Genomic DNA, 12,278 nt, shown 5'->3' on the forward strand with positions numbered 1-12,278 from the left:
AAAAATTAGCTGGGCATGGTGGCGCTTGCCTGTAATCCCAGCTACTCAGGAGGCTGAGGCAGGAGAATTGCCTGAACCCAGGAGGCGGAGGTTGCGGTGAGCCGAGATCGCGCCATTGCACTCCAGCCTGGGTAACAAGAGCGAAACTCCGTCTCAAAAAAAATAAATAAATAAATAAATCGCGCCATTGCACTCCAGCCTGGGTAACAAGAGCGAAACTCCGTCTCAAAAAAAAAAAATTAAAAAATAAAATAAATAAAATAAATAAATTTTGTAAGGCTACAGCTGCTATAGATAATGATTCACCTGATGGATCTGTGTAAAGTAAATTGAAAACCTTTGTCTGGGCATGATGGCTTACACCTGTAATCCCAACATTTTGGGAGGCCAAGGTGAGTACGTTGCTTGAACCCAGAAGTTTAAGACCAGCCTAGGTGACATAGTGAGACCCCATGTCATTTTTTAAATTAAAAATAAAAAATAGAATATTACATAAACTTAGTTAATAAAGCAGTGGCAGGGTTTGAGAGGATTGACTCCAATTTTGAAAGAAGTTCTGTTGTGAGTAAAATGCTCTCAAACAGCATTGCATGCTATAGAGAAATCTTTTGTGAAAGGAAGAATCAGTTGATATAGAAAACTTCATTGTCTTATTTTAAGAAGTTGCTTTCCTTCAGCACTTCTTGGGAAAAAAAAAAAAAAGGAAAGAAAGAAATTGCTGGCCTAGGGGAGTGGATCACTTGAGGTCAGGAGTTTGAGACCAGTCTGGCCAACATGGTGAAACCCTGTCTCTACTAAAAATAGCTGGGCATGGTGGTACACTTCTATAATCCCAGTTACTCGGGAGGCTGAGACAGGAGAATTGCTTGAGCCTGGGAGGCAGAGGCTGCAGTCAGCCAAAATTGTGCCACTACGCTCCAGCCTAGGTGACAAAGCGAGACTCCCTCTCAAGAAAGAAAGAAAGAGAGAGAGAGAGACAGAGAGAGAGAGAGAGAAAGAGAAAGAAGAAAGAAAGAAACAAAGAAAGAAAGAAAGGAAGGAAGAAAGGAAGAAAGAAAGAAAAGAAAGAGAAAGAAAGAAAAAGAAAAGAAAGAAAGAAAAGAAAGAAAGAAAGAAGGAAGGAAGGAAAGAAGGAAGGAAGGAAGGAAGGAAAGAAAGAGAAATTGCCCCAACCACCTGAGCTTTCATAACCATTATCCTGATCAATCCGCAGCCATTAACACTGAGGCAAGGCAAAATGTACAGCTTGCTGAAGGCTCAAATGATTGATAGCACTTTTTATCAGTAAAATTTATATATATATATTTTGAGACAGAGTCTCACTCTGTCACCCAGGCTGTAGTGCAGTGGCGCAAACATGACTCACTGCAGCCTTTACTTCCTGGGCTCAAGTGGCTCTTGTGCCTCAGCCCCCCGAATAGCTGGCATGATGGGACACACCTGTAGTCCCAGCTACCAGGGAGGCTGAGGCAGGAGAATTGCATAAGCCTGGGAGATCAAGGTTGCAGTGAGCTATGATCACACCACTGCACTCCAGCCCAGGCAACAGAACGAGATCCTGTCTTTAAAAAAAAAAAAAATGTTCTTTAAATATGATTTTCCTCCCTCCTTTAGGTATCTCCCTGGGATAAAAAAGAAGAAGCTAACCAGAAAAAGCTGGAATTTGCATTTGCAAACAGTGATTATCTGGCCCTTCTACGAGCATATAAGGTAAGCATATAACCTAATAGCTTAGTTTTATTACCAGCGTTGGCACTAAAGACTGAATAAGTTCAGCTTGATTTTCTCCAAAATTTAGGGATGGCAGCTAAGTACAAAAGAAGGTGTGCGCGCAAGTTATAATTACTGCAGACAAAACTTCTTGTCCGGAAGAGTTCTGCAGGTGAGTTGTGTCTGTGGCCATTTCTTTTCTTCATTTTATATTAGAGTAGTTCACCAGAGGGTGCTGCGACTTTGTCTCATGTGTCCTGTCTTAACATTGCAAATGTTATTTCTGGAATGTTTGGCTTCACCAGCCGTGTAAAATGGACTCCTGCACTGTGGTATCAGACTTTCTGTGCTGAACCTTTCCACTGACCTCCTTTTCCTCTTTGTGGTGAAATTTTGTTTACTTATGTGGAGGATAGGGTAGAACACAGGTACTCTGAAGATTGCTGCTTACTGGTAGTCAATTTTTTCAGTAATTACACCAGGCAGTCTTAACCTGAATCCCTAAACCCCTGAAAATGTATACAAAATTGTATGCTTATACATACATGCATTATTCTGGAGAGAATAGCTCTTTCATCAGATTTTCACAGTGGTCCATGGCTGTCTCTAATCCCCTTACACTCTCCCCAAAACCAAAGAACTAATACTGAGCCAGGTTTTGCTAATTTTTCTTATATCTATCAGAACCTACTATGTGAATATAATGAGTATACAAGAAAATGTTTAGCCCAGCACGGTGGCTCACACCTATAATCCCAGCACTTTAGGAGGCTGAGGTGGGAGGATTGCTGGAGCCCAGGCATTTGAGACCAGCCTGGGAAACATGACAAAACCCCATCTCTACAAAAAATACAAAAATTAGCCAGACCTAGTGACATGGGCCTGTAATCCCATCTACTCCAGAGGCTGAGGTGGGAGGATCACTTGAGCCTGGAAGGTCAAGACTGCAGTGAGCCACGAACGCCCTACTGCACTCCAGCCTGGGTAACAGAGGGAGACCCTGTCTCAAAAAATAAAAACAAAAAACTTCTTATCTTCTGTGTAATGTAGACAGGCTTCCGTCCCCTGTTGCAACAACATTTTAGGTGCTCTTCCAAAGTGGTATGAGGCCAGGTGCTGTGGTTCACACATGTAATCCTAGCACTTTGGGAGGCCCAGGCAGGCAGATCACTTGAGGCCAGGAGTTCAAGACCAGCCTGGTCAACAAAGCAAAACCCCATCTCCACTAAAAATACAAAAAATTAGCTGGATATGGTGGTGCATACCTATAATCCTAGCTACTTGAGAGGCTGAGACACGAGAATTGCTCGAACCCAAGAGACGAAGGTTTCAGTGAGCTGAGATTGCGCCCTTCCAGTCCAGCCTGAGCAACAGAGCAAGACTCTGTCTCAAAGAAATAAATAAGTAAATTCCAAAGTGGTATGAGAGGCCAAAATAATAATGGCACGCATCTTTGAAAGCATATTTTACTCAAAGATTTTAGAGCCCGGCACAGTGGCTCATGCCTATAATCCCAGCACTTTGGGAAGCCAAGGCAGGCAGAACCCTTGAGCCCAGGAGTTTGAGACCAGGCTGGGCAACATGGTGAAACCCTATCTCTACAAAAAATATAAAAATTAGCCAGGCGTAATGGTGCACGCCTGTGGTCCCAGCTACATGGGAGGCTGAGAATCACCAGTCAAAGGTGGGTATTTATATGTACAGGGCAATAAGAAATATTTTCTCAAGTCATTGAGATGCTTAAATATAAAATGAGGCTATTTCTTTTAAGTTACATTTCCTACTAAATTTATTTATTTATTTATTTATTTGAGACGGAGTTTCACTCTTGTTACCCAGGCTGGAGTGCAATGGCGTGATCTCGGCTCACCGCAACCTCCGCCTCCTGGGTTCAGGCAATTCTCCTGCCTCAACCTCCTGAGTAGCTGGGATTACAGGCACGCGCCACCATGCCCAGCTAATTTTTTGTATTTTTAGTAGAGACGGGGTTTCACCATGTTGACCAGGATGGTCTCGATCTCTTGACCTTGTGATCCACCCGCCTCAGCCTCCCAAAGTGCTGGGATTACAGGCTTGAGCCACCGCGCCCAGCCCCTACTAAATTTATTTATTATTTTTCGTTATCTTATGTGTAGATTTTGCCGTGACTTATGAGGGCCATCAAACCAGAGTTGCATCTTTTCACTAAACTCCAGCTTAGATTGTAGGATTATTTTTATTAAGATTTCAATTAAAACTTTGTCATGAAATAGAAACTGTGGGAAATTTAAGTCCTAGTTATAGTCTAGTTATCAATGTATACTTGAGCCATTCCAAGAAAATACTTAAACCATCATTGAGAGACAGGGCAATGTTGCTTAGCTTTCAGTTCCTTGAATAATCATTATCTCCTTCTCTTTGTCTGATGTGCTGCCTATATGAGAACAGTAGCCACAAGAGAAAGAAGTTTGTGCTTTCTTTCTCACATTTGTGCTCAGCCGGTAAAAGGAGTGTCTAAATATTAAACCACAGCCAGGTGTGGTGGCTCATGCCTATAATCCCAGTGCTTTGGGAGGCCGAGGTGGGCAGATCACCTGAGGTCAGGAGTTTGAGACCAGCCTGGCCAACATGGTGAAACCCCATCTCTACTTAAAATACGAAAATTAGCTGGGCGTGGTGGTGCATGCCTGTAATCCGAAGTAGCTGTGCTACCTGGACCCTCGCTTGAACCCAGGAGGCAGAGGCTGCAGTGAGCCAAGATCACACCACTGCACTCTAGCCTGGGCAACAGAGTGAGACTCCGTCTCAAAAAAAAAAAAAAAAAAAATTCTTAAACCACTCAATGATGTCCCTATTCCTAGGAAAAGATATGAGCCAGCAAGACCATAAAGTAGGAGAAAGAGGAAATGTTCTGCTGAGTTCCACCAAGAGCACTAACCACTCTAGGCCTGAGTAAGGAACTAAGAGGACAGGAGCAGAAACTCAAGTAGGAAAAGCTAGGTATTAGACAGTGCTGAGCACCTGGAGTTGGAATTCCAGTCAAAACAAACTGCATGTTTTGCTGTCCTAAGAATTTCGTGGAGAATCAGGCGTGCCCAAAATCCAATGAAAGTGTTTAAAATTGTAACCTAGAGTTAAATAAATGATCTTTGGTTTTACTGAATTTTTGTATTTCTGCATAACTGTTTCTCACTGCCTGCCAGTTTGTGTAAGTGAAAACGGCCTCTTGGAAATGACCAGACAAGATCATCTTCATCCCTGAGTGATGAATCCACTTGGGCCTCATTGCTATCCTCTGAAATAATGCATTTTTGTAGTCGCTCATTTTTGTAATACTTAATACTTTGTTATACTGATGCCCTTGCTTAAAGGTTTTTCCACTTCTTTCAGGAAATGGCCAGCCTCAAACGACAATTCACAGAACTATTATCGGATATAGGGTTTGCAAGGGAAGGGCTCAGAGCAAGGGAAATTGAGAAAAGAGCCCAAGGAGGAGATGGTGTCTTAGATGCCACAGGAGAAGAGGTAAAGAATGTGGAGTTGGTTCTTATTTCTCTTTGATTAACACCTAAATACAATCTTAACCTGGGAACACTTGTAGACATTCTTCTTCACTTAATCTTATGAGCAGTGGGTTAATGGCATTCTTCACTTAACCTTATGAGCAGTGGGTCAGTGGCATTCTTGATTTTCTACTTTGCACAAATAAGTATCAGCTGGCCTAACACAGTGGCTCATGCCTATCATCCCAACACTTTGGGAGGCTGAGGTGGGTGGATTGCTTGAGCTCAGGAGTTCAAGACCAGCCAGAGCAACATGGTGGTGTACCCCCATTTCTACAAAAACATACAAAAATATTAGCCAGGCATGGTGGTATACCACCTGTAGTACCAGCTACATGGGAGGGTAACGTGGGAGAATGATCTGAACCCAGTTGCAGTGGGCTGAGATTGAGACACTGGACGCCAGCCTGGGTGACAGAGACAGACCCTGTCTCAAAAAAAAAAAGAAAAAAGTATAAAAAAATTTTTTTTAAGTATCAGCTAACACTCATAAGAATAGAGGGTTTTCTGTCCATTGTTGCTGTTGTTTTTGTTTTTAAAATTTCACACTGGTTCTTAATAAATTTATAAGAGGGCCGGGCGCGGTGGCTCAAGCCTGTAATCCCAGCACTTTGGGAGGCCGAGGCGGGTGGATCACGAGGTCAAGAGATCGAGACCATCCTGGTCAACATGGTGAAACCCCGTCTCTACTAAAACTACAAAAATTAGCTGGGCATGGTGGTGCGTGCTTGTAATCCCAGCTACTCAGGAGGCTGAGGCAGGAGAATTGCCTGAACCCAGGAGGCGGAGGTTGCGGTGAGCCGAGATCGCGCCATTGCACTCCAACCTGGGTAACAAGAGCGAAACTCCGTCTCAAAAAAAAAAAAAAAAAAAATAAAAAAATAAATTTATAAGAGGTAGAACAGACTTCTGGTAGAATTTTCTCAAATCAGGCCAGCATTTTTTCTAACAAAGGTCAGTTTTTTCTATAACTATAGGAAGAACACTTCTGTAAGATGAAGCTGGTACTCCAGTTCTGAATGTAGTTAGTACTTTCTGGAGATTCTGAACATCTCATGAACCAGAATTTCTTTATCTACTTATACTTAGGAACCAGTGTTCCTTTGTAACTGCTTTGCAAAAGTCTGGAAAGTCATTGTAGGCTCCTTGGAGTGGGTCCAATGTGACTGTAGTCCAGTAGATTTTTTACTTAAAAATAGTTCTTCTAGCAAAGAGATAGAAATTAGATGGTCTTTTTTGCTTTAAGATAGAGATCAAATATAATAAAATGGAAAATTCTAGGACATAGACAGAAATAGCCATATTAGAGCTGGGCGCAGTGGCTCACGCCTGTAATCCCAGCACTTTGAGAGGTGGGTGAATCACTTGAAGTCAAGACTTCAGGACCAGCTTGGCCAACATGGTGAAACCCTATGTCTTGTAAAAATACAAAAATGAGCCAAGCGTGCTAGTGCACGCCTGTAATCCTAGCTACTCAAGAGGCTGAGTCAGGAGAATCGCTTGAACCCAGGAGGCAGAGGTTGCAGTGAGCTGAGATGGCACCACTGCACGGCCTGGGTGACAGAGAAAGACTGTGTCTCAAAAAAAAAAGCCATATTACTTGTTAATTAACAATATACTTTTCTCATAGGCAAACTCAAATGCTGAGAACCCCAAGCTGATATTAGCAATGCTGTGTGCTGCTTTGTATCCAAATGTAGTGCAGGTAACAAAACATTTTTCCTAGATCCTTCCATTTTTTTGTTTGATTTGTAGCCAAGTGATTTAAGATGTGCACATTAATTTTCTTACAAAGATATATATACACATGTATGTACACATATACACCCTTTTAAACTTAGTATATATTTCCAATCTTTCAGTTCCCCAAATCTGTTTGGATACATTACTCAATAACACATTTATCGTATAAAATTTTTAATCCTCTGACGTGATATTTCAAAAATTAAAATAGACATAAATGTGAGTCGGCCAACCTATACATAACTAACTTTCTGTGCTAGTTGCAAACTTGATTCAACTACAGCTTATCTTACACCCTCTACTCTGGAATAAAAGTAAAAATAAATCAGTGCTTTGCCATAAGATCACCTGTGGCCAGCCTTCTGGAAACCCTACCTGTGTGCGCTCTTGGACTTTTACCTGAGTTTTGATTATCCATCCCTAACAAGGCACCATTTTCCCCCAAAGAGTTTTAATTTGGCAGAATACTGAATCATTTTTCAAAGCCTTAACTTTTTAAATTAAACCCTCAGTTAACATCTGATTGATTTATGGCTCATTTTCTGCTTAGCACTTGAATGCTTTCAAACCACTCGAAATGTACTTTTAAAAAATTGTTTGTGCTTTGTGGTGGGTTTATGAAAGGGAAAAAAAGAAATTTGGATATAGATTTACTAGTTTTGATATTACACTGTAGTAATGTAAGGTCTTATCATTGGTGGAAGCTGGGTGAAGGGTACATGGAACTCTGTACTATTTTGTCGCTTCCTATGAGTCTATAATTATTTCAAAATAAAAAGATTATTTAAAAACAATGTGGGGGCCAGGAACATTGGCTCATGCCTGTAATCCCAGCACTTTAGGAGGCTGAGGTGGGTGGATTGCTTGAGCTCAGGAGTTTGCGACCAGCCTGGGCAACATGGCAAAACCCTGTCTCTAAAAAAAGAAAAAGAAAAAAAAAGAATGTGGGGAAAAAATCATTTGGAGACTTAAAATGTAGAAACAATGAACATAAATGTGGTATAAGAAGCGTGGGGCTGGGCGCGGTGGCTGATGCCTGTAATCTCAGCACTTTGGGAGGCCAAGGCAGGCAGATCACAAGGTCAGGAGTTCGAGACCAGCCTGGCCAACATAGTGAAACCCCGTCTCTATTAAAAATACAAAAATTAGCTGGGTGTGGTGACAGGCGCCTGTAGTCCCAGCCACGTTTGAGGTTGAGGCAGGAGAATTGCTTGAACCCAGGAGGCGGAGGTCGTGGTGAGCCGAGATCACACCACTGCACTCCAGCCTGGGCAACAGAAATGTCTCTGTCAGGGAAAAAAGTAAAATAAAATAAAAATAAAAAAGACCAGGCATGGGGGCTCACACCTGTAATCCCAGCACTTTGGGAGGCTAAGTCATGTGGATCACAAAGTCAGAAGTTCAAGACCAGCCCGGCCAACATGATGAAACCCCATCTCTACTAAAAATACAAAAATTAGCTGGACACGGTGGCCCATGCCTGTAATCCCAGGTACTCGGGAGGCTAAGGCAGGAGAATTGCTTGAACTGGGACCCAGGAGGCAGAGGTTGCAGTGAGCCAAGATCATGCCACTGCATTCCAGCCTGGGCTACAGATCAAGACTCCATCTCGAAAAATAATAATAAATAAAAATTAAAAAAAAGAAGTTTTGGTCGGGCGTGGTGGCTCACGCCTGTAATCCAAGCGCTTTGGAGGCCAAGGCGGGCGGATCACCTGAGGTCGGGAGTTCAAGACCAGCCTGACCAACATGGTGAAACCCTGTCTTTAAAAATAAATAAATAAATAAATAAATAAAATAAAAAAAGAAGCTTTAGGCGATAATATAGTTTTGAGGCTAAACCAAAAAGGAAAAGGCGATAGATCTGACTGTGTCCAAGAATTCATCAATATGAAAGACTAGAGCCCTGCTCTATCACCTGCTACTGTGCCCAGGCCCCAAGTGGTTCACTAAGCCATGAAGACAGATTCTAGATTCTGGGAACTTGCACCTCCAATCCCAGATGCTATGTCCAGGCCAAGCGTGGTGGCTCATGCCTATAATTCCAGCACTTTGGGAGGCCAAAGCAGGAGGATCATGAAGTCAGAAGTTTAAGACCAGCCTGGCCAACATGGTGAAACCTCGTCTCTACTACAAATACAAAAATTAGCCAGGCGTGGTAGCATGCACCTGTAATCCCAGCTACTCAGGAGGCTGAGGCAGGAGAATTGCTTGAACCTGGAAGGTGGAGGCTGCGGTGAGCTAAGATTGCACCACCGCACGCCAGCCTGGGCAACAGAGTGAAACTCTGTCTCCAAAAAACAAAACAGAACAAAACAAAACAAAAAAACAGATGCTATGTCCAGCAAAGGCTCCATGGTTCTGGCCTACAGTGGTGGCTTAGATACCTCCTGCATCCTCATTTAACTGAAGGAACAAGGCTATGACGTCATTGCCTACCTAGCCAACATCGGCCAGAAGGAAGACTTGGAGGAAGCCAGAAAGAAGGCACTGAACCTTGGGACCAGGAAGGTGTTCATTGAGGATGTCAGCAAGGAGTTTGTGGAGGAGTTCATCTGGCTGGCCATCCAGTTCAGTGCACTGTATGAAGACCACTACCTCCTGGGCACCTCTCTCATTGGGCCCTGCATCACCCACAAACAAGTGGAAATTGCCCAGCGGGAGGAGGCCAACTATGTGTCCCACAGTGCCATGGGAAAGGGAAACGATCAGGTCCAGTTTGAGCTCACCTGCTGCTCGCTGGGCCCCCAGGTTAAGGTCATTGCTCCCTAAAGGATGCCTGAGTTCTACAACCGGTTCAAGGTCCGCAGTGATCTGATGAAATACACAAGGAAACATGGCATTCCCATCCCAGTCACTGCAAAGAACCCATGGAGCATGGACGAGAACATCATGCATATCAGCTATGAGACTGGAATCTTGGAGAACCCCAAGAACCAATCACCTTCAAGTCTCTACACGAAGACCCAGGATGAAGCCAAAGCCCCCAGGACCCCTGAAATTCTCAAGATTGAGTAAAAAAACGGTTTCCCGTGAAGGTGACCAGCATCAAGGATAACACCACCCACCAGATCTCCTTGCAGCTCTTCATGTACCTGAACGAAGTCGCAGGCATGCACAGCATGGGCCGTATGGACATCGTGGAGAACCGCCTCATTGAAATGAACTCCTGAGGCATCTACAGGACCCCAGGAGGCACCATTCTTTACCACCCTCATTTAGACATTGAGGCCTTCGCTGTGGACCAGGAAGTACACAAAATCAAATAAGGCCTGGGCTTGAAATTTGCTGAGTTGGTGTACACTAGTTTCTGGCACAGCCCTGAGTGTAAATTTGCCTGCCACCGCATCTCCAAGTCCTAGAAGCAAGTGGAAGGAAAAGTACAGCTGTCCATCTTCAGGGGCCAGGTGTACATCCTCTGCCAGGAGTCCCCACTGTCTCTCTACAATGGGGAGCTGGTGAGCATGAACATGCAGGGCGATTATGAGCCCGTCGATGCCACCAGCCTCATCAACATCAGTTCCCTCAGGCTGAAGGAATATCGTCTCCAGAGCAAGGTCACTGCCAAATAGAACCCTGTACAGTGGGGAGCTGGGGCCTCCTCACTTTGCAGATTCCCCAAGTACAGGCACTAATTATTGTGATAATTTGTAATTGTGACTTGTTCTCCCCAGCTGACAGTATAGTGGGGCTGCCAGGCCCCAGATTTGTTCTCAGGTCCCCCTGAAGCCTGCAAAAGTGGTCATCAAAGGGAAGGGTCGGGGGCAGCTACAGTAGGGAGCTATAAAATGACAATCAAAAAAAAAAAGAAAGACTAAATAAATGATCTAATAGAACCTAATAGAAAAGTGGGCAAAGGACATGATTGAACCAATAATACATACACAAAAATTACATTCAGTGTTAATAGTAAGAAGAAATGCAAATTGAAACAGCCTCTGTTTACTTTTGAAATTGGCAAAACTGGGCTGGGCATTGTGGCACCTGGCACTTGGGAAGGCAGAGATGAGAAAATTACATGGGCCCAGGAGTTTGACACCAGCTTGAGCAACATAGCAAGATCTTGTCTCCGCAAAAAATTTTTTTAAATTAGCCAGGCATGGTGGTGCATGCCTGTAGTCCCAGCTACTTGAGAGGCTGAGGTGGGAGGATAACTTGAGCCTTGGAAGTTGAGGCTACAGTGAGCCATGATTTTGCCACTGTACTACAGCTGGGGTGACAGAGTGAGACCCTGTCTTAAAAAATAATAAATGAATAAATAGGCAAAACTGTTTAAAAATTATAACACTGCCAGGCATGGTGGCATGCACTAGTAGTCTCAGTAATTTGGGAGGCTAAGATAGGAGGACCACTTTAGCCCAGGAGTTCAAGGCTACAGTTAGCTATGATTGTGCCTGTAAATAGCCACTGCACTCCAGCCTGGGCAACACAGAGACGCCCTATCCCTAAAATACAAAATAGGCCAGGTAAGGTGACTCAATACTTACAGTCCTAACATTTTGGGAGGCCAAGGTAGGAGGATTGCTTAAGGCCAGGAGTTGAAGACCGGTCTGGGCAACATAGCAAGACCCCATCTCTACCAAAAATAAATAAATAAATTATTGTTTGATAATAATGCAAATAAATAATATAATGCTGTTGCTGTCATGAACCCCCCAAAATGAATACTCTTACTGTCAGTGGTTGAAATATAAGTTTATACCCCCTTTCTAGATAGCAGTTTTATTTCTAGGGATTTATTATTAGGAAATAATTGCATATATTCACAAAGATACAGCTAGGAGACTATTCATTTCAGCACTGTTTATAATTGTAGACAATCTAAATTTGCAATAACAGGGAATTTATTGGTTAAATTATTATAACTTCTTATAAGGTCTTATATACCCACCAAAAATTATGTTTTAGGAAAATAGGTCACAACATGGAAAAATGTTCTTAATATATTGTTTAAAAAGTAGGCTATAAAAAATGATTCTATTTTAGTTTCAAGACATCATTGAAAATACATCATTTCCAAGATATTTATATGACGTATTTATGGTTTTCCACATATAAATATACATTTGGAAGAGAAGATTAAAATTATATTTACTGACTGAGCACAGTGGCTCATGCCTGTAATCCCAGCACTTTGGGAGGCCAAAGCAGGCGGATCACAAGGTAAAAAGATCAAGACCATCCTGATCAACATGGTGAAACCCTGTCTCTACTAAAAATACAAAAATTAGCTGGGAGTGGTGGTGTGTGCCTGTAGGCCCAGTTACTCGGCAGGCTGAGGCAG

The 12,278-nt window shown here is 43.0% G+C and overlaps 1 protein-coding gene and 1 pseudogene across 4 annotated transcripts in view; both read left to right on the forward strand.

Moving 5' to 3' along the window:
• The window catches only part of DHX57 (DExH-box helicase 57), a 77,334-nt gene that overhangs the window by 55,645 nt on the left and 9,411 nt on the right, over window positions 1-12,278 (forward strand). For all 4 annotated transcript variants that reach the window (XM_017515317.2, XM_017515315.2, XM_037733799.1 and 1 more), the window contains exons 18-21: window positions 1,615-1,710; window positions 1,799-1,882; window positions 5,080-5,214; window positions 6,883-6,957. In XM_017515317.2, coding sequence (XP_017370806.1) covers window positions 1,615-1,710; window positions 1,799-1,882; window positions 5,080-5,214; window positions 6,883-6,957 — 390 coding nt within the window. The remainder of the gene's footprint in view (window positions 1-1,614; window positions 1,711-1,798; window positions 1,883-5,079; window positions 5,215-6,882; window positions 6,958-12,278) is intronic.
• On the forward strand, window positions 9,245-11,107 carry LOC108293768 (annotated as a pseudogene).

The sequence above is a fragment of the Cebus imitator genome, unplaced genomic scaffold, assembly GCF_001604975.1.
Source record: "Cebus imitator isolate Cc_AM_T3 unplaced genomic scaffold, Cebus_imitator-1.0 Scaffold547, whole genome shotgun sequence".
Classification (NCBI taxonomy): domain Eukaryota; kingdom Metazoa; phylum Chordata; class Mammalia; order Primates; family Cebidae; genus Cebus; species Cebus imitator.